Source organism: Schistocerca cancellata, chromosome 4 (genome assembly GCF_023864275.1).
Source record: "Schistocerca cancellata isolate TAMUIC-IGC-003103 chromosome 4, iqSchCanc2.1, whole genome shotgun sequence".
NCBI classification, from domain to species: Eukaryota; Metazoa; Arthropoda; class Insecta; order Orthoptera; family Acrididae; genus Schistocerca; species Schistocerca cancellata.
The window spans coordinates 694,147,542-694,171,309 of NC_064629.1; the positions used below are offsets into that span (position 1 = coordinate 694,147,542).

General features: G+C 40.7%; 1 protein-coding gene across 2 annotated transcripts in view; it reads left to right on the forward strand.

Annotated features, from left to right (window-relative positions):
• Positions 1-23,768, forward strand: part of LOC126183650 (zinc finger protein ZFP2-like) — a 48,993-nt gene that overhangs the window by 20,797 nt on the left and 4,428 nt on the right. For both annotated transcript variants that reach the window (XM_049925793.1, XM_049925795.1), the window contains exon 2: positions 12,957-13,307. In XM_049925793.1, the coding sequence (XP_049781750.1) occupies positions 12,957-13,307 (351 nt within the window). The remainder of the gene's footprint in view (positions 1-12,956; positions 13,308-23,768) is intronic.

Genomic DNA, 23,768 nt, shown 5'->3' on the forward strand with positions numbered 1-23,768 from the left:
TCGCACAGTTGACAAAATGGTAGATATCGAAATAAGACGACAGAGGGATAGAGAAACAATTAAAATCGCTCAAAAGAGGAAAGGCCTCTGGACCTGATGGGATACCAGTTCAATTTTACACAGAGTACGCGAAGGAACTTGCCCCCCTTCTTGCAGCGGTGTACCGTAGGTCTCTAGAAGAGCGTAGCGTTCCAAAGGATTGGAAAAGGGCACAGGTCATCCCCGTTTTCAAGAAGGGACGTCGAACAGATGTGCAGAACTATAGACCTATATCTCTAACGTCGATCAGTTGCAGAATTTTGGAACACGTATTGTGTTCGAGTATAATGACTTTCCTGGAGACTAGAAATCTACTCTGTAGGAATCAGCATGGGTTTCGAAAAAGACGGTCATGTGAAACCCAGCTCGCGCTATTCGTCCACGAGACTCAGAGGGCCATAGACACGGGTTCACAGGTAGATGCCGTGTTTCTTGACTTCCGCAAGGCGTTCGATACAGTTCCCCACAGTCGTTTAATGAACAAAGTAAGAGCATATGGACTATCAGACCAATTGTGTGATTGGATTGAGGAGTTCCTAGATAACAGGACGCAGCATGTTATTCTCAATGGAGAGAAGTCTTCCGAAGTAAGAGTGATTTCAGGTGTGCCGCAGGGGAGTGTCATAGGACCGTTGCTATTCACAATATACATATATGACCTGGTGGATGACATCGGAAGTTCACTGAGGCTTTTTGCAGATGATGCTGTGGTGTACCGAGAGGTTGTAACAATGGAAAATTGTACTGAAATGCAGGAGGATCTGCAGCGAATTGACGCATGGTGCAGGGAATGGCAATTGAATCTCAATGTAGACAAGTGTAATGTGCTGCGAATACACAGAAAGATAGATCCTTTATCATTTAGCTACAAAATAGCAGGTCAGCAACTGGAAGCAGTTAATACCATAAATTATCTGGGAGTACGCATTAGGAGTGATTTAAAATGGAATGATCATATAATGTTGATCGTCGGTAAAGCAGATGCCAGACTGAGATTCATTGGAAGAATCCTAAGGAAATGCAATCCGAAAACAAAGGAAGTAGGTTACAGTACGCTTGTTCGCCCACTGCTTGAATACTGCTCAGCAGTGTGGGATCCGTACCAGATAGGGTTGATAGAAGAGATAGAGAAGATCCAACGGAGAGCAGCGCGCTTCGTTACAGGATCATTTAGTAATCGCGAAAGCGTTACGGAGATGATAGATAAACTCCAGTGGAAGACTCTGCAGGAGAGACGCTCAGTAGCTCGGTACGTGCTTTTATTGAAGTTTCGAGAACATACCTTCACCGAAGAGTCTAGCAGTATATTGCTCTCTCCTACGTATATCTCGCGAAGAGACCATGAGGATAAAATCAGAGTGATTAGAGCCCACACAGAGGCATACCGACAATCCTTCTTTCCACGAACAATACGAGACTGGAATAGAAGGGAGAACCGATAGAGGTACTGAAGGTACCCTCCGCCACACACCGTCAGGTGGCTTGCGGAGTATGGATGTAGATGTAGATGTAGATAAACTTGTACTACTGTAGTAGGTGTGGGCTTCGTATCTATCTTGGCCACAATAATGCGTTCACTATGCTGTTTGTAGTAGCTTACCCGCATTCCTATTTTCCTATTCATTATTAAACCTACTCCTGCATTACCCCTATTTGACTTTGTATTTATAACCCTGTATTCGCCTGACCAAAAGTCTTGTTCCTCCTGCCACCGAACTTCACTAATTCCCACTATATCTGTATGTGGAAGAGCTAAATTTGGATGTGGTTATCCTTAATCTAAACTAGGAGTCATCTTAAAGTGTTAACTTGGCTCCGTGGTGTTGGTGCTTAGCATGATTTGTGATGCACCACTGCAATCTCAATATGGTGGAGGGTGGGGGTACCCTGAAATACAACACATGACCTGTAGGGTGTAAAGCACAAATATCACAGAAAGCAATTTGTGTTGTAGTATATTTTGTGCAGGTGATGCCCCACATCTCGTAAGTATTTGCAAAAAGTTATATTTCAAAACCACTAAGTGCTTCTGATAAACTGATTCTTTATTTACTACCAGTTTTAATCATCTGATCATCTTCAGTTATAGGAAATTTTTATGTACCTGTAGATGATCAGATGGTCGAAACCAGTAGCAAATAAAGAATTATTTTATCAGCAGCTCTCTGTGGTTTTGAAATGTATGTTTCTCATGTGGTTGTAAAGCTGTTCCTTTTCATCAGTGGAGCTGTGTGCATGTCATAAATTCACGAAACAAACTCTCACTATTTAGTAAAATACAACAATGTCTTATTTCATTTTCCAAAAATTCAAGACAGTCTAACCTTAGCCATTGGTTAGGGTAGGGTTGTCAGGTCTCCTGTATTTCTCACGTTTTCACCTATTTTGACTCTTTCTTTAGTCTCACATGTTTAAGAACGTTTCTCCCATATTTCAGTCTGATATATTATAGTGTGGTTGAAATGAAGTATTTCTTAAATTTTTTAATTATTCAACTTCGCTTATCGAAATATTCTGAGCTGTAGATCGAACTATACATTGGCAGCATAGCATTGTTCTAAAACAGTAATGAACCTACTGTGCAGCACATCAGCATCAGTTTTACAGGTATAGACTCAAATGTGCATAGTATTAGGTTGTAGCCACATGGAACAAAATTATTAAGTTGGTTAAGCTAAAGACTGGAAGCTGAAGGTATGGAATCTCCCTTATTTTCAATTAGAAAACCTGGTAACCCTTGTCAGGGATACAAGTTTAATGAAGATAACAAATACAGCAGAACAATTGCTAAAAACATGTTTCTCATCCATGTTACATACCAAATACTGACAAACAAGCAGTAAACATTCTGGATACAACTAGGGATAAACAGATGAGCTTTTCATGGAATCATAATGTAAAATACGGAGGCAGTTACCTCAGGAATGGTACTGTGAATAACAAATTCACCACATGAAAATGGTGGCTTCAACAGTGAACTATCCATGACTGTTGCCTCATGGTTTCACAATATGGCTGGCTGAGATAGAACTGCATCCTCTTTAATACTTTCCTATGAAGAAGTACTGCTGTTAGTGTTTAGAATCATTTGTGGTCATCTCTGCGGTACTCGCTGCTCATGTTTTGTAGAGGACACAGCTACCAGAGCTCCCAAACTCACCTTCTGACTGCAGTGATGCTGGATGTGGTTAGAATGGACTGTGGTGCTATTGTGATCTGTGGGGTGGTCAGCAGTTGGCTTTGGTCCTGTCAGGCACCTGGTTGTGGTGGTAGTTCACCTTCAGACCTAGCATGGTCCTCATCCGGCCATCCAGAGTTAGCTTTTTCGTGATTTCCCCAGATCATCCAAGAAAATATCAGGATGATTCTGTTGAAAAATAGATTACTGATTTCCTTCTCCATGCTTCCTGAATTCGAGCATCTGCTTCAACTGTAATGATGTTCTCATGGATTAGACCTTAAACCCTAGTCTTCCTTCTCTCCTTCATCTGTGGATGGTGGTTGTGATACTGGTTCCTTAGTGTTTATCACCCCCCCCCCCCCAAAAAAAAAAAGGAGAAGGTAGTGGGCCAGTATTTAATGTGGACCCTAAGTGGTATTGCTTATTTTCCTACTATTGTGGACATCACATCACTGATACAAAAACATCAAGGCCATATCTTGTTTTTGTGGGTGAATTCTGCTGCACCCCTGTAGGGCTCTGCACCACTGCTGGCACTGGGCCTTAGAGTATGAGTGTGGTGCCAGTTGTCCTAGGCTGGCAGCCACACCTCCCACTGGGCACGGGACTCTAGATTCTGCAGCAGGAATGAATATTCAAAACAAAAAAAAAAGGGCAGGGGAGCAGCTGCTGCATGTCTAATAGGAGGCAGTATGCTGCCCTGCACTAACTGCCATGGAAGGACTCAGAGTGCTGTACATAAGGTACTCGAGGTGGTCATGAATGTTGTAAACCGAGTTTCTCCATAAATGCTATTGTCATGTGTATGGCTTAGGCTGCTATGACATTAGAAGATAGAGATCAATGTACAGAAGGAGATAAATGTGAGCAATCCAGAGGCAGAAATATATGACAACTGAATTTGAGAGAAACTGACATAAATGACTTATGTATGATGCAGCACTCAGTGGTCTGCATGTGATTCAGAAAGGAGTCAATGTTGTCTGTGTACACACAGTCCAGGACATGAACTGGTGCAGTACTAGTTGAGATAAGATGCGAATGCTGTATTGGCTGATGATCTGTTTGATATTCTTGTTACTTGCTAATGAGTAGACATATCTCTATGCAAGTTATTTGGTAGAAAACATCCACCTTCAGTGTCCCTCGTAGGAGACTCTCCCAAGATCTTGAATCAGAGAATTGTAGAGATATCAGTGTGACTTCCTTTGCTAACTTCTAATCTTCCTTCCGCCTTTGCTGACACACTTCTTTTGTTGCAAAGCCATCTTCATCCTCTGACATGCCAAAGGTGATAGGGAAGGGCCATAAACAGTTGGTAATTCAAATAAATTACGGTATATGGCAATAAGGGCTGGGAACGAGCACCGTATTCACTCGATCTACATTGGAGATCTATTCAGCATCTCAAAGTGTTCATTCTAACAGCAGTCTTGAACACAGGTTACAGCCGGTTGTAGATTCTTGTTCACATCAGAACAAACAATGCTTTTCACTTGGATACTGAGGTCATATGTAGTATCTTCCAACAACTGACCAAGAAGATTAAAACAATCAGTGTTGCTTGTGATGCTTTGATGAAGCTCACAGCCTGTAGCATTGTTCCTAAAAATTGCCGAGAACCTCCGGTTTTAAGCCAATTAGAAGACATAAACCAGAGACTTTGGCAATTCTGTGACAACCTAGGCTGTGACTACCCAGAATTGAGCCATAGGGTTGAATCTGACTGGCTCTTTAGATCATGTGCAAACTCTTGTCATACTTTTCATGTGTGGGCAGTGGAAATGAAGTTAATTTGGTGTTTCTAGACTTCCACAAAGCTTAGTATGGGACCAACACCAGATGACAATACCTGGTTACCAGAGGGTTTATAAATCAGAGGAATGCAAGTGGTCACAGGCTTGCTTCATTGGTGAGAGTGTGTAACAGAAATGTTGAGAACAGGCAGACATTCAAAGAAAGGTGCCGTACTTCTTGCAAGGACCTCCTTAGTAAATTTCAAGACCAGGATTTGCAAGCAAAATCTATAAATATTTTTCAGTCTTCCATGTATTTATACTGTATCAATTTTGGAAATAAAATTAGGTGAATAACAGCTCCCAGGGAAGTGTACATCTAGTCATTCTTACCATGCTACACCTGTGAATCAAACAGGAAGAAACATTAATATTCAGTACAGTAAAAAGTGCCCTCTGCCATACATTTTGTAGTGACTCATAGACCATAGATGTATATATAAAAGGGGATGCTAAAAACACCTTAACTGATTATCAGGAGATTGCAGAGGGAACCAAAATTCTTGACATTTGTGTGCCTGGAGCAGAGTCTTTAAGGCCAACCACAGTTGTATGTACGCTACAGGTTTTAGAGTGTAGTGCTCTGTTGGTGCATCCATGTTACATTGTGTATTTAATGTGAGGGTCATGGGAGGTGGATTTTCTACCTGAAAACAGATTTCCATCAAGCTATCAGAGTTTACTTTGGGCCCATGGGAAGCCTAGACAAGACATGAAGAATGTCTGTGGAGCAAGTCTTGTTATTCCTTGTATTCAGGAATACTGTGCCTAAGTCCAAAATTCACCAGAATAGCATTGCAGTCCACAAACATTTTAAACAGGAACATTTATAGGTAATCAAGTAACTTACAGATACCATACATTACGGTGAATCTACTTTTTCTATTTGTAAATATTTTTTGTGAGATTTTGACAGGATGTTCAAAATGTATGTGAACGGATGTTCTGCTCCAGTCGTGTGTTATGCTATAGCATCAGGCCTCAACAACACTATTGCAAAAATGAGTGGATGGCCTAATGTGAAATACATGAAACATTAGCACTTATTACAGCCATTGCTTTAGATTCATGGGAATTTGTTGGTTGCATTCCATTCTTTCAGGGAATATGTTGCAGGTGCTAGATTTCTGGATGAAAGAACTGACACAATGCAGACCTATCAGCTGTTGTAGTAAAATACCAGCCGTATGTTGCACGGGTGGTCAGATCAACTGTTTGTGATAACTATCTCATGAAGGTAATTTTCAAACTCAGGTGCACCAAATACAAGCTGTTCTAGAAAAAGCTGAGTAATAATGAGTTCACTTGCAACACTGAGAGGCACCTGGTAGCATATTAATGACCTTCTTTGCATCCTTTTTCAAGGGGCAGCTGAAAATATGCACCCATTACTCAAAGGGACCATCTTGCAGTCTGGAAATCAACTCTTTTGTATTAGGCAAGAGATATGTTATCTTGAAATAGCCACTCATTTGCAAGGACTTGTCTGATTTGTGAACAGCTATTGGGGGTGGGGGTGGGGGGGGGGGGGGGGGAGCTCAAATACTGGATAGAATGTGAGCTCATTCCAGAGGGTTATGGTGTAGGACATGCCCTACGAAATTGGAGAGTGGGATGGAATGTAGTTTTGTGAAATATTGCACATGTACAATGTCCTTCTGAAATAAGCAAGAAAATGCCTTGTATAAGTTTCTGGGTTTGTACATGATGTGACGTACACCGAATTGCCCACAGGAAATATAAATTTATTAAATAAATTCAAGCCAAAGGTATTTGCAATTTCATCTGAAGCTGACACTACAGACTTGTGTGTGGTGGCCACTAACCTGATGCCTGGTGACAACCTATACATAATCAATATTATTATGGTTTTCAGCAGCAGGGCAGAATTTAGCTTCCAGTAACTTGTGGGACCAAATATTGCTGCTGCTTCAGCATCCAATTAGAAAGAACCTTTCAACTAGCTGTGGTGATATTGATCCACAGCCTCCTTATCTCTAGATATTCTCACTTGGTGCAGCACGAGTTTTGCAGCTGCCTAGGTTAATGGCATACCCTGTACAGTCTTCTCTCTGCTGTTGCTTGGACTTAAGTAATTATCATCCAATTTCCATACTGACATCTTCTTCCTAAATATATGAAAAAGTAATGTATTCAAGAGTAGTGCCACACTTAAATGAAAACAGTTTACTTAACAAATCACAGTTTGGATTCCACAAAGGTTGCTCAACTGAGAATGCTATTTATACATTTACTCACCAAATAGTGCAAGCATTAAATAGTAATATATTGCCAATTGATGTTTTTATCATCTCTCCAAGGCTTTTGATTGTGTAGATCTTGATACTCTTACAAAAACTCAAATTTTCTGGTCCGCCGCTCGTGGTCTCGCGGTAGCGTTCTCGCTTCCCGAGCACGAGGTCCCGGGTTCGATTCCCGGCGGGGTCAGGGATTTTCACCTGCCTCGAGATGACTGGGTGTTTGTGTTGTCCTCATCATTTCATCATCATCCAGGAAAGTGGCGAAATTGGACTGAGCAAAGGTTGGGAAATTGTACGGGCGCTGATAACCACGTAGTTGAGCGCCCCACAAACCAAACATCATCATCATCATCATCATCAAATTTTCTGGAATTGATGACTTAACACATGCTGATTTGAATCATACTTGACAAACAGAATGTAAAAGGTTGTGCTGAATATTTCAGACAATGTCGTAAAGGTAGAAAATTTTAGTGACGGGTAAAATCACGAAGGGAGTTCCACAGAGTTCAATTTTGGGTGCACTCCTATTCCTTATATATCTGAATGACCTTCCATTTAACTTTCACTGAGCAAAATTCATATTTTTTTGCAGATGACGCTAATGTTACAATCAATCCCATTAGAGAGAAAGCAACGGAAGAGTTAGTAAATGATGTGTTCCATAGAATTATTAAGTGGATCCCTGAAAATGGACTGTCCCTAAATTTTGAAAAAAGAAAAACACTACATTCAGTTCTGTAAAACAAGTAGAGTCATACCAACAATGGATGTAGCACATGCGTAGGAGTCTGTAAATAGTTTAGAATACTCCAAATTTTTGGTTGTAGATATTGATGAAAACTTGAACTGGAAGAAGCATATTACCGAGCTCCTGAAACAATTAAGTTCTGCTACTTTTGCTCTTCGTACAATTGCTGGTCTTGGAAACAAATGTATCAACCTCCTGACATATTTCTCATTTTGCCACTCAACAATGTCTTACAGAATAATTTTCTGGGTTAACTCATAACTTACAAAGAAAATATTGATATCACAAAAGCAAGCAGTAAGGATAATAACTGGCGTTCGGCTATGGACGTCTTATAGGTATCTCTTCAAGGAGCCAGGCATTTAACTGTGCCATCACAGTTCACATTTTCACAAATGAAATTCATCATAATAATCCATCACAATTTGAGAAGAACAGTGATGTACATACCTACAAAACTAGAGGGAAAAATGACCTTTATTACCCATTGTTAAAGCTTTCAGTGCCTCGGAAAGAAGTTCAAAATGCAGCAACAAAAATGTTTAATCATGTGCCCAATATCATAAAATATCTGACAGGTAGCAAAGCAAGTTTTAAATCTAATTTAAAATCATATCTCCTGGACAACTTTGTCTATTCTATTGACAAATTTCTATTTAATAACTGGTATACAGTATTTAAAAAATCTTGTTTTTAAGTATAGCTGCATAAGTAGGAATAAAATGACAATATCTTCATTAATGCTAACAGTAATCATGTATACATATCCTGTAAACTCACTCATTCAGCATCATTTTGATAAAAGAATCTGTTGTTGTCGTGGTCTTCAGTCTGAAGACTAGCTTGATTCAGCTCTGAATGTTACTCTATCCTCTGGAAACCTTTTCACATCCAAATAACTACTGCAACCTACATCCTTCTGAATCTGCTTTTGTCTCCCGAGTTCTATTCAGTACTTCCTAGGGATTGATGACCCTGTAGTTTGGTCTCTTTACACCCCAAACAAACAAACCAATCAACCAACCAACCAGTACTTCCTCATTAGTTACGTGATAAACCCATCTAATCTTCACCATTCTTCTGTAACACTACATTTCAAAAGCTTCTCTTCTCATTTTATCTAAATTGTTTATTGTCCATGTTTCCCTTCCATTCTTGGCTACACTCCAGGCAAATACTTTCAGAAAAGACAACCTAACATTTAAATCTATATTTGCCGTTAACAAAATATCTTTTTCAGAAATGCTTTTCTTGCCATTGCCAGTCTGTGTTTATATCCCCTCTACTTTGGTCATCATCAGTTATTTTGCTTCTCAAATAGCAAAGCTCATCTGTTACTTGAAATGCCTCGTTTCCTACTCTGATTCCCTTGGCATAACCCAATTTAATTTGACTGCATTCTATTATCTTTGTTTTGCTTTTGTTGTTGTTCATCTTATATCCTCCTTTTAAGATAATGTCCATGCCCTTCAACTGCTCTTCCAAGTCCATTGCTGTCTCTGACAGAATTTCAGTGTCATCTGCAAACCTCAAAGTTTTTATTTCTTTTCCCTGAACTTTAACTCGTACTCCAAATTTTCTTCACCCCCCCCCCCTCGCCCCCCCTTTACTGCATGTTCAATGTACAGTTGAATAACATCAGGGATATTCCACAACCCTGTCTCACTCCCTTCTCAACCACTGCTTCCCTGCCATGACCCTCAGTTCTTATAACTACTGTCTGATTTCTGTTCAAGTTGTAAATAGCCTTTCACTCCCTGTATTTTATCCCCACTACCTTCAAAATTTTAATGGGAGTATTCCAGACAACATTGTCAAAAGCTTGCTCTAAGTCTACAAATGCTGTAAATGTAGGTTTGCTTTCCTTAATGTATCTTTTAAGATAAGTCATAGTGTCAGTATTGGCTCGCGAGTTCCTACATTTCTCCGGAATCCAAACTGACCTTCCCCGAGTTCAGCTTCTATTAGTTTTTCCAGTCTTCTGTAAAGAATTTGTGTTAGTATTTTGCAGCCATAACTAGTTAAACTGATTTTCACACCTGTCGGCAACTGCTTTCTTTGGAATTTAAATTATTACATTCTTCTTGAAGTGTGAGGGTATTTTACTTGTCCCACACATCTTGCACATCAGAGGGAAGAGTTTTGTCATGGCTGGCTCTCCCAAGGCTACCAGTAGTTCTGACAGAATATCATCTACTCCTAATACCTTGTTTCAACTTAGATATTTCAGAGCTCTATCAGATTCTTCTCGCAGTTTCATATCTCCCATCTCATCTTCATCTACATCCACTTCCCTTCCTATAATATTGCCTGCAAGTTTATCTCTCTTGTGTAGACCCTCTTTATACTCCTTCCACCTTTCAGTTTCCCCTTCTTTGCTTAGGGCTGGTTTTCCATATGAGCTCTTGATATTCATAAAGCTGCTACTCTTTTCCCCAAAGGCCTCTTTAATTTTCCTGTTGGCAGTATCTGTCTTTCCCCTAGTGAAATGTGCTTCTAAATCCTTACATTTATCATCTAGCTATTCCTGCTTAGCCATTTTTCACTTCCTGGTGGTATCATTTTTTAAACTTTTTATTCCCTTTCATCTGCATCAGATAATCTATGGAACGTGTAGATAATGAACCAACTATCTATCTTATCTGATGTGGTACAGACTGAGTACTTTTGAGTATTTCCTTGATCAATAAAGTGTCCAATTTGAAGGCTTCAGGTAGCTTCATATTGCATCAGATGATCTTTTATGAGGCTTTCCATGAGCTGGAGAAGGCAAAACAAGGGCGTACTTATACATATCATCTTAGCAGCCATTTCTAAATTTGATTAGCCTGGTTTTTTCTTTTAATTAAAGATGCAAAAATACTTGGAAATCCCATACACTTGCTGATCATAGTATTGGACCAGCATCTTTATTAGTTCTTAAAGGTCAAAAGAAGCTTTTGCAACAATTAAAAGACTTGTGTGCCACAACAATGTAGGAAATAATCATGTCAGGAACAGTATCTTTCTTACGAGCTGCCATGTGGTGGTGCTGTAACTGTGTGGATTAGTTATTTCAATCTTTGCAGCCCCTCTCATAATTTAGGGAATATATCAAGGAACCATTGGGCCAGTGGTGGAGAAAGGGGAAACAGTGAACATTGCAATATAAGTTTTTGGATAAGCTATTGATACTGCTAAAGTGGTTGCTTTTGTTACAGCTATTATAAAGGAGTCATATGGCATTGTTGGCTGGAAGTTCCTTAGGGGTGGGGTTAGCTATCTAATCACAAAGCATTTTCTTCCTACAGCCTCAGTTCCATTTTCCACACATTGTGTGTCTTAAGTGTGTAGATTACCATATTGGGTGTGTGATAGTGTGGTGTCATGTTTGCACTGTATGAAGATGAGAGAAGGCAGAGGGTGAAACCCAGTTCTTGCTATAGCCTACACCTCTCAGATAACATTAAGGAGACCTCCAGACTTAACATCCACATCTGACAGACAGCTCACCATCAGCAGCATAACATGCATTCATCTCATGAGACATTGTGGAGAGGTTTGGAATTTTATGCAGAACATTGGTACCAAGTATAGTGATCAGGAGCTTTACACCACTGCCCCTCCTCTGATTGTCAGCCAGATTTTGGTGGTGAAAACTTCTTCCACCACCAGCTACCAACAAGTCAAGCATCTCCACAAAGGTATGCATTAGTGACCTCGGTTAAGGAGTCAGAATTGCAGCTGTTGCTACTCCATCTGTCACCATAGCACTGAAGTTATATATGAAGTCTTCACAGGTTGTTAGCTGAGTAGCATCGTCGTCTCGTAGCAACATTTTGTTGGAATGCGTCTCCATCATCTTCAGGCGAAGTGTTGGGATATCATCAGTCACAGGCTTATATCTCTGCTGGACCGCTCTCCGCTTCCCGCAGCCGGCCAATCACGGTGCCCGCGGAAACGCCCGATGCGCCTGGATCGGCCGAAGGGCGAGGGGGGGGGGGGGGGGGGTGCATGCGCAGGGTTTGAGTTCCGGTGTCCGTCTCTGTCTGCTCCATCCGCGGCCCTCGGTGGAACGGGACGTTCTTCTCTGATTTTCCTGATTGCAGGTTCCCAGGCTGTGCTGAGATGGTAGCCACTGTTGCAGTTGATTAGGTTGTCGTGTATTCTATGGACTCTTTGATTACTGAGTCCCAAAAACCATTTGTACTGCATATTTTCTTTGTGTCCTCGAAATCGAAGATGTGCTTCTCGTCAATACTATGTTCCGCCACAGCAGATTTGTTGGTCTGACCCAAGCGTACATGCCTAATGTGTTCACTGCGGCGCTGTGAGATGCAACGCTGCGTCTGTCCTATATATAGTCCATAGAAATATGGTTGATGTGTCAGCCTGAAACCGGTAACCACTACAGCTGAATTTTATATCATTGAAACTGAGACAGATAAAAAAAAAAAAATTATTATCAAATTACCCCAATACCAAACAGTTCTCTGCAGTTCACAAGACTGAAGGTTAAGACTTTTGTCATACTTAGATATAAGGTCCGCAAAAGCAAATTGTTGCATACCAGTTGTTAGGAATAAATAGTGTGAAAAATTGTATATGTAAGGTGCATGTTAAATGGAGTGTTTGATGCTAATATACAATGGAAATGTAGCACAAGAAAGGCTATAGGTCCCAAACATAACTGTCTGAAAAAATACAATTTGTTGTTTGTGAAAAATCAATGATTCTAATAGAGAGCAGATGAAGTTGTTATGTAGTATCTGTTGAAAACTGTACATTTATATTTCTCTTAATCTTTTTTTAAATGTTTACCTTTTATTGTGCTTTTGTCTTATGAATAGACTTTGCTTCATTCTAGAACCATCCCCATATACATGAATCTGATTTATATTTGTTGTAGCTGACTCTTTATCTTGGAAGTGTTTCTTTTCCTGTTGAAGGTTTGATTACCGGCAGGCATCTGTGCGAACATCAATGGCCCTAGAGTCAAATGCTTGGCTCTCGTCCAACAGTACAGCTGCAGGTACAACAGCAAGGGAACAGCAACAGCAGCAACAGCAACAACAACAGCAGCAGCAACAACAGCAGCAGCAGCCACCGCCACCACCGCCACCTCCTCCACAGCATACAGCTGTTGTAAAGACACGTGATGATCAGCTTGGTCAAGTTCCACAGCATGGTAGCCAGAATTTCATTGGAGCAGATGATAATCAGCAAAGAAGTTTGCTGAAAATACCATCATCAGTTGTTGGCAAATGTTCCATGTTCACACAGACTGAACACACAAACAGGTAACCTTCTACCATTTCACCCACTGGGGACACCCTAAAGCATGAAATAATTTTACTTGGTGGATGCTGTTTACTGTATGTTGTTGTAATGGGTAACTGTTATGTTCAGAGTAGCTTTCTGTGTAGAATACTGTACCATTGATTCCAGTCATAGCTAGGCACTAAATTTGTTCTACTTTGTAATAGTCTCAAATGTTGTTACTTTATGGTACTGTCTGTGTGCCACTTTGTCATTAGAATGTTTTTCATTGAGGCATGCTTTCTGCTTCCCCTTTTTAACCTTCTCCTCTCTCAGTATATCAGTAGCATCATGCTTCACTGGGGGCTACTTAGGATGTTTTGGTTTGGTAACAACTTCAAGGTTATGATCCTTTCCATAGCAATACTGGTACCACAGAACTATGGGCTCTCTCTGCAATTTGAGGGAAGGTTGGTGGCAGACTGAAGCTTTGAGTCTATCATTGAGACAAGCTTGGGTGGGATTATTGGGAAGGTATTAGCAGAGCAAGGCAAGTGTGTAGGTCTGAGTCCTGATCTGGCACACAGTTCCAATGTATTAACAGTGTACATCACAGAAAATATTCCACAAAACTCAAGAAAATACATTTTAGTTCCAATTTCTTCACCTTCCGTGTCCAGTCTGAGCTTGTGCTGTATCTCGAGTCACCTTGATTTAAATTGGATGTTAGAACCTGAACCTTCCAGCAGGAGCATTTCATATCAACATTCTTCAATCTCTAATAGATGTGTGACAGTATTTGGGGTCACAAGATGCCATGCCAACTTTAGAATATCTTATGTATATGCAAGACGCTATTTACGAGTGTGATGAGTGGCATTATACCAAATATAATATAATATTCTAAAGTATTAACATATTAAAACATTGTACTGAACAGATATTTGAGAACTTGCACAAGTGCTTGAATTTAAAAAGAAAAGAAGCTTTTTGAGTATAGTCCTGAAGAGCTCTCAGATTTCACTACACATTTTTCCTTTTCATATCTGACACTGTGCTAAGCTCAAACTTTAAGAAGACACACTTGATTTGGTGTCCAGACATCAGTATTAACTTTTCGACTGATTCTCCAAGGTAAATTGATCTTCTAGAGTTTTACAACCAGGCACATACAGTGTACTTTCCAATTTGAGTATAGGGGAACAGAAGTATAGCCATAAAAATTTCTCCGTAGATTTTTTTTTTTTTTTTTTTTTTTTTTTTTTTTTTTCTTGTTGCCAGGGATCCTCAGAGGAAAATGGTAATGACCTGCTAAATCATAATGCACAAGAAATTAATGAAATTATATTCCAAGGTAGTGAGCGAAGTATTTAGAGATATGGGTTCGCTTAAAAAGCAAACATGTAATGCAAATCTCAGTGGGCACTTTTGACAATCACCTTAGTTAATTGTTCTTTTCCATTAAAAATGCAGAACTACTGCTGAGTAACAAGTCATGTTAACAAATGGCATTACAATGTCATGTAGAACACAGTGGGTGCTGTATTGTAGTATGAAGGACAAAGCCCAGTTACAATACTGTGCTGCCTACAATAGTGAAAAGTGTTAAAGAATGGAATCGAACAGGCCAAACAAGTGCCGTACATGAAGAGAACACGGCTCTCTCAGGACAAAATTAAAACTTACGTGATCAATTGGGAAAGAAGTATCAGGGCAGGTGCTCAACATACACTCATGTGCAAGACCTTAGAACAAAAGTAACTTTTGCGTGATGTGTCACTGCCAATTAATGTAGCTTGATGAAACTTGGACCATACATAGAAAGAACTGCTGCAGTGTAGTATAGAAATTAACTGAAAGAAATATGCAATGAGATGAACAGAAATGACACTTTCATTCAGAGACAGTAATTACACTGAAGTCTCCATGATTCTTGGTGGTCTCTTGGACATTACAAAAGGCAGGACATGCTTCTCAATAGGGTGTGTGATCACCATGAACAGCAGTGCCTGCTCTGCAATGTGCTCCCATGCTGGCCACAGGATTGGTAAGGAGTTCTTGTGGTAGGGTATTCCATTTCTCCACCAGCGCAGCTGAGAATTGCTGGATGGTCTATGGTGCATGTGGATGTGCTGCAGTACATCTCCCCAATGCATCTCATATGAGTTTGATGGAATTTAAGTTGAGGGAACAGACAATTCAATCCATTCACAGAATATCCTCTCGTTCCAATAGTTCCTCCACCAGTGCTGTTTGATGTGGTCACACATTGTCATCCATAAAAATGAAGTCTGGGCAGAATACATTCCTGAAAAGACACACACAGGGAAGAAGTATAGAGTCACATTAACATTGACCAGCTGTCAGATTCAGATCACGTGTGTGTGTTGTGGCTGTAAGTTTGGTTGTTAAAATAACAATATGGTAGTCGGGAGCAGAATAATCAATCAACATTAATCAGTGAGTATAACGTGTTCAAAGATTTGGAGGTCAGTACGTCCATGCAACATTATACCTCCCCATACCATAACACCTGGACCACCAAAACAATCATGTTCGACAGTACTGGGTGCAGCCTCTTATGGCAAGGGGTCGGAACACACAATGCACGCAAGAACATTGTTGAACATGATCCAGGAGGACGATGGTTCAAACACGTCTGGCCATTCTGATTTAGGTTTTTCATGGTTTCCCCTAAATTGCTTAAGGCAATTGTTGGGATGGTTCCTTCAAAAAGAACATGGTGGATTTCTTTCTCCACCCTTCCCTAATCTGAGTTTGTGCTCCATCTCTAATGACCTTGTTGTCGATGGGATGTTAAGCTCTAATCTCCTCCTCCTCCTCCTCCTCAAACATGCTTATTTTGGTGGTCCAGTTGTTATGCTGTGGGGAGACATAATTTTGTATGGGTGTACTGACCTCCAAATCTTTGAACACCAGTTAGTGTTATTGTGATACTGTGCTTCTTCCCCACGTTTGTCTCTTCATAAGTGCATTTGTCTCTGACTTCATTTTTATGTGTGTAACTGCATGAAACAGCACTGGTGGAGGTACTCGTGGAATAAGAGGATATTTGGTGAATGGACTGCCTTGCCCACTCTCCAAACTTAAATCCCATTGCACATGTGTGTATGCATTGGGGAGACATATTGCAGTACGTCCACATGCACGCACAAGTGACCATCCAGCAGTTATTAACCACACTAGTGGAGGAATGGAACCATACTGGTGGAGGAGTGGTAGTTTGTTAGTCAGTCAGTCATATTCATGTTCTGGGGATCATTTGCAAGATAAACCGCAATGATGTGAAACAAGTAATTTTACATTTATATTCCAAATTAATTAATTTTTTTTAAATATACAGATGTGAGTTAGTAATGACTAACCACCACCCACTTACACATCGCAATAATAGAAATTATTATACAGAATAGAGAAGGTGTCGAGGAACAACTTAAAAATTTTGTTTTCAAATTTTACATTGCTGTCTGTCAGGCATTTTATATCCCTGGCACATTTCTCTATATACAAGTCCCCAACTATGATCTCCTAAGTCAACATTCCCTATGTTCAGACTGATGAACGCTGTGAAGACAGCGTCATCTGCTCATAGCTCATTCTGCTCTTCTCAGTAGTACAGGAAAGTCCTATTTATATGCCTTCATTTGCACTCAGCACTACTACTAGAAGGTTAAATGATTCTGCTGTATGCCCTGTGCATGGTTGATCAAGCAGTTAACCCATAATGCCCTTCCTATTTGGTACACTTGGAATTTTCCTACTGTACATCTTTTGGACCTTGCAACAATGAGGCAAGTCACATGCCACTGTTATGCATCTGAGACTGGTTATCGAGTTCAAATATTAGCTTGTCCCCTTCCAGAGTCAGCGCAATTGCGCAGCCACCCCTTGGTCAAGAGTTTCTTCTTAAATTGAACTTCCCGGCGGGGTCAGGGATTTTCACCTGCCTCGAGATGACTGGGTGTTTGTGTTGTCCTCATCATTTCATCATCATCCAGGAAAGTCGCTAAATTGGACTGAGCAAAGATTGGCAAATTGTACGGGCGCTGATAACCACGCAGTTGAGCGCCCCACAAACCAAACCATCATCATCATCTTAAATTGAACTAATGGATTCGTTGGAATATTTCGTACATTTGCGACGTGTTCCTTCCCCCAGGGAAAATTTTGTAAGCTTGGACCTCTAAATTTTACCATCGCTTTATTTCCAAACACACAATTAGGTATTACAGGCGTGTTAGTACAGATTCATGATAAAATAGTTTTCACACTGCAAAACTTTTGTATATTGTTCACATGAACAGTATAGAATCATAGCTTTTAGTAGTATGTGACTTATTGGATACCTTTTCTCACAGAATTACTATTTTTCTTTATGAGTGTTCATCATATACTACATCACTACACATAATTCGTGGATATAAATTACATTTTCATGTAATACAAAATTCATATCACTGGAATCATTGGTATCATAATAGAGAAACACATTTTTTACAATTAACACATTGGAACACAATATCGTTGGATATAGTTTAAATATTTACATGATACGATGTTCAGTTTACTAGACTCAGTAGAGATACCTCCTACTGTACCATTTGTCAGCCTGTAACTTGGGTGGCTCTACCATTGTCATTTCTGCTTCTACTTTTCTGGGAGGTTGGGGCATCTAGCTTGATTGCTTCCACAACACTCAGTCAAAATGAGTAGTATGCTGGATTGCTCTAGCATTGTACTCAACTAACTCTTCCTCTTCAACGTAGCATTCTGCTTGGGGAGAATGTGTATACCTTACTATGTTTTTAAGAGTGTTACTGGTCACTACTGTATTACTTTAATTAATGACAGTGCATACTGCATTTTAACCATTACATTTGATATACTGGTTACTCGTGTACCCTAACTATAGTGCCCTATGCTGACCTCAGTTATTTGCACAAATACCAGATGCATCGTGATCATCACCAGCACTTACTATGTACCTACATGTATAATTTGACATTAATACCTACATCAGAATATTTTATGGTATGTGTGCCTGGTATACATGGCTGTTAATTGTGTAAACACATTTTATTTTCCTTATGTAGCACCAGGTCTTACATAGATTTGGTGTCAGCAAATTGATCTTAGTTTGTTACACCCTGTTTTTGTGTGTAACAGATCTGAAGGTGGCAGTAGCCGAAACCGGTAATAGTGAAGTGTAAAAGAGCGTGTGATTAAGACGGGCCTTTAAAATAAAGTGCCGCAATATGATCATGGACTCATTTTCAGACTTTTGTTTTCAACTAATGAACTACTGTATTGGCTACACACACCTTATTACAACATCTTCCTCCAAATTTACAAAATTATCGACCACATCTCTGACAGCACTTACAGTAGATACACACATAAGAAGTTATAATTAAAAAACAGAGTAATATCGTACCAGTGTACTACCACATGGAGTACTTGCTCCTCAACCAACCTCTGAATGTTGTGCATTGTTATTAGTCGATTTCAAATTGTAGATCTTCCGTTTTATGTCCAGCAACCTTAAGGTGGTCCAAATGCTTAACTACATGCTGTAATAGTAAAATTATAGGAGTCTGGGATACTTTGTGTTTTTATTCCTGTGCTAGACAACAATCCATGTCTATATTTAACTTAGATATTATGTCTGTTTTACTGGTTTTGTTGCGTATCATATGTTTATACTACAACATTATCTGTGTAGCCCTGACATTTACTTAGGAAGCTTGCCTTGCCCATGCTTCGCACAGTGAGGTGAGTAGGAGATAGATCGTTACACAGTATAGTCAAACCTTTTTGCTTTGAGGCAACATACAACCATTCGTTGTCTTGTATCTGCATCCAGATACTATGTACTTAAGATTGCAATATTTTGGAATTTCTCTTACGGGCTGAAGCGTGCCAGCTTCATACTGTTCGTGATTGTACATGGACATCGGCACGAAATGCTGCCTACATATCTGACATCTTAGGGTGTTCATTTTGCATAGCGCTGGACAGCTCCACATACTGTCACTTCACTTTGTCTAAGGTCAGGAATATAAGTGAATAATCGCTTCATCTTATCACATTCAGCTGGTAAGGGCCAAACCGTATATAGAGTATATACATTGCTATTAAACTAAGGGTACATTCAACACACAATGCAACATAGTACCTGCTAAAAATATGTCTAAATCCATTATCTGCAGCAACTGATACCATTGGCCTTAAGTGAGTTCAATAGGAAATCTCTTTTCTTTCAAATCCTCCTCAGTAAGCTCAAGGTGCTTTATCAAGTGTGGCTTCAATACGCCCTTTTGTGCATTCACTATGGTAGAAATCAACAAGTCATATTGCCATTCTAGTTCATTAAACATGGCTGTAAGTTGCTCTAGTTGCTCCTAATGTTATTAAGATCATGGTGTGTTGTACCTTCTTACTTGTACTGTTTTCGTATTCTTCTACATGCACTCTCAGTTTTCTAATCCCATTGTTAATAGTGTACTCATTCTTAGTCACTGCGTTTATTGTTTGATTTATCCCTGTTAGTCATGCTGTCACTTTAGTCACTTGTCCTTTTGACAGTCGCAACAGTTCTCTCTGTTGTTCTTGCTTTAAAGAAGGATTCACCATCTTCATCTAGTGTACTTAATAATATCTTGCTAGTCTCACCAATAAAATTTAGTATTCCTCATTTTATCCTTGTATTCTCGTGCCTAGATAACCGTCCAGTTAACTCTTTCGCTTGTGTAATTTTTCCTACATGCTGTGTAATCGTCTGCTGTACGCTTTTGCACTTGCCTTTGCTTACCTTAACTAGATACAACTGCATAAGGCAGCGTGTTAGACTTGGCTGGCCACTCACTGTATTTCCTCAGACTTCTCGTGTAGTTCCTTTAGGTCAAAATAGCTAACTATTCTCCAAGTTTACTGTACAGACTGACCATACCGTGGTTATCATAATATATTCCCGGAACCAACTGGAACTGTTGTATCCTTGACTGCATTCCTCTTTCCGCAGGGCAGGTCACCAACACACTTCCCATAAGTGCTGTTACCCAGAGTGCCCATCCCCCTGGCATCTGTAATAGAAAGAAACTCTCAGCCTACTGGTCGTACCCTCACTCCAGAAAAACTGTTTTAATTGATTTGCATGCACTTTTATACATTTCTTTCCCGTAATCTAATAATCACATTTGGCTCTTTCACATCCACAGCAGTATATGGCCCTCACCATGTACTTTTTGGCTAAGTATATGCTGATCGCGTGATGGCTTGCGTCTGTCATAATGAAAAGTTCCTTAGTGAAACCTGAATACACGAATACTGTTTGCAGCCCAAGTATCTTACCCCTGATTCAGTAGTGCATCTATGGTGATCTTTGTGACAGCAACCATTTTTCTGTTGTTTTCTCCCTTTCCACATTGGTCACGTTGGAAAGCTGACTGGCAGACTTTCTCCTCTACAGCTACTTTTGCAGCCAGTTATGCAACGGATATTGACAAAGTAGTACAAGATATTATTATTCATGCTGCAGCAGCAATTCCCTACGCCTATGGCTCATCCCACCAACAGCCAGTGCTATGGTGGTCTGAAAATGTGGTCTCAGCTATCAGGGAATGCCAGAAGGTGTGTCAACGGCATAAGTTCCATCCTTCAATGGATAATTTAATAGCATTCAGGAGACCCTAGGTGAAAGTGCAGTTTTTGATAAAGAAAAGGAAGCAGGAGTGTTGGGAGCAATATGTATCATCTGTGCGATCCCATACCCTATCATCCCAAGTATGGACTAAACTCTGCTGCATTTGCAGCCATCCATCACCTACGATGGTTCCTGGCATCGTTGTCAATGGTAACGTCTGCACTGATCCCGTGATACATGCCAACTGTTTTGTGGCTCACTTTGCTGAGGTGTCTGCTTGTAGTAATTACCATCTTCATTTCCTGACCCAGAAACACCTTTGTGAGCACTGCCCAGTAGCCTTCCATGCACATGGTTCTCTATCATAAAATGCTCCTTTTAGTGAATGGTAGCTTGGCAGGACTTTGGCAGATTGTCAAGATACAGCCCTTGTACCCAACAAAATCCACAACCAAATGCTCAGGCATCTTCATGCTGACAGCATGAAACATATTCTCGGGCTTTTTAATCATATTATGTCGGAAGGAGAATTTTTCTCTCAATTGCGGGAAGGTATTATTATTCCTGTCCTGAAACTGGGAAACGATCCACATATTTTAACAAAATACTGGCCAGTCTCTCTGATGAATGGCCTGTGTAAGCTATTCAATCAAATGGTCAGGCACTGTCTTTGTTGGTGCCTTGAAGCCAGGGGCCATATGTCATGATTCCAAAGTGACTTTCAGGCTTTCCAGTCCAACACAGATCACCTGGTTCATCTGAAATCTGCAGTGCTCAATGCTTTTGCACATTGCCAACATCTCATTGCTGTGTTCTTTGACCTACAGAAGGCATATGATATACCTGGCAACATCACATTTTGTCTACACTGCACGAGTGAGGTTTTCGGGGAAGTTTACCCATTTTTATCCAGAATTTTCTATCTCTCCAACTTTTTGGGTCCATATAGGTTCAGTTCTCAGTAACCGATGTGTACAGGAAGCTGGAGTACCTCAGGGATCAGTTCTGAGTGTAAGACTGTTCACTATCACCATCAATGGCATTGTTAATGCAGTGGGCCCCACAGTCTCTCCGTCTCTGTATGTGGATGATCTTTGCCTGTACTATGCCTCTGCACGCAACTGTGCACCACTGAGCACTAACTACAGGGAGTACTACAGGGAATATGTTTGGAGAGTACATGACTGGGCTTTGAATCATGGCTACCAATTTTCTCTTGCAAAATCAAGAGTTTTGCATTTTTGCTGATGCCAGACTGTGCACCTGCATCCATAAATTTATCTTCATGAACAGTTACTTGAAGTTATTGGAACGTTTCAATTCTTAGGTATTTTATTTGACAACAAGCTAACTTGGCTGCCACATGTCTGCCGACTCAAGGCAGCTTGCTTGAAGAACCTAAATGCTCTTCATTTTCTTATTAACTCCTCATGGTGCATTGACCACATAGTTCTTCTGTGATTCTACAAAGCACTGATTTTATATCACTTGGATGAAATGTGTTGCCTATGGGTTGGCAGCACCATCTGTACTGAACTTGCTGGGTCTGGTTCACCACACTAGTGTGTGGTTGGCAACAGGGGGCCTTATGTACGAGCCCTGTTGACAGCCACCTGGCAGAAGCTAGTGCCCCACTGCTGAGGGGGGAGGGGGGGGGTTAGACGACAGCAGCTTCTGGCTAATTCCAAGCCACCATCTGTCAGATGCCTTCAACTCTGTTCCACAACCAACAGTTCAGACTGTTTACACATTGCTCAAAACTGGGTAGACCAGTTGGGATCTGACTCGATACTCTTCTGAAGAACCTCCAACAGCCTCCTTTAGTTTGTGTTTTGTGTTCCTAGGGCTCCCTCTTGAACACCCCCTCCCCCCTCTGTGTTCTGTACCCTGTCCTGTGATATGGATGGACCTCTTTTGTGGCCCCAAGAAGGATGCTGATCCTACTCTTCTCTGACACCTGATTCGTTTCATCCTCCATCTACACAGACAGATCGAAAGTCAGTGACAGGGTTTGTTATGCTTTCATATGTGCAAGGTGACACAAGAAACACTCTCTGCCAAGTGCCTGCAGTGTATACACTGCAGAGTTGGTTACCATATCTCAGGCTTTGCAGTACATCAGATCCCTTGCCACGACAAACTTTCTGAGCTTTATTGACTCCATGAGTTGCATAAAAGGCATATTCCTGTGCTATCCCAAAAATTTTTTGGTCCCCAACATCTAGGACCTATGGGTTGACCTCTACAGCTCTGGAAAGACAGTGACCTTCATCTGGACAGCGAGCCACATAAGCATTCCAGGAAACGAACTTGCTGACTGTCTCGCTAAAGACGCCACTACAGGAAATCAACTTGATGTCGGAGTACCAGGCCCAGACTTACAATTACAACTTTGACGCTATATTTGAGGCTCTGGGAATTGGGATGCAGGCTACTATGACCCAAAACAAGAGCGATAAAAGGTTCACTAAGGTGTGGCATACATCTCTCCAGGCCTCTCAGAAAGATGCCCTTGTGTTGTGGCCTCAGGAGCCTCACTCATTTGTTTCTTCTGCATCAGGAGAATCCTCCTCACTGCAGCTTCAGTAGTTATCTATCATGTTACAACTATTGTCACGCTGTTTTCCAACTCTTTGACTTCCTTGTATAGTTGGAGCAGCCAAGTCCTCACTTGCAACTTCCTGGCAGATTAAAACTGTGTGCTGGACCGAGACTCGAACTCGGGACCTTTGCCTTTTGCGGGCAAGTGCTCTACCATCTGAGCTACCCAAGCACGACTCACGCCCCGTCCTCACAGCTTTAATTCTGCAAGTACCTCGTCTCCTACCTTCCAAACTTT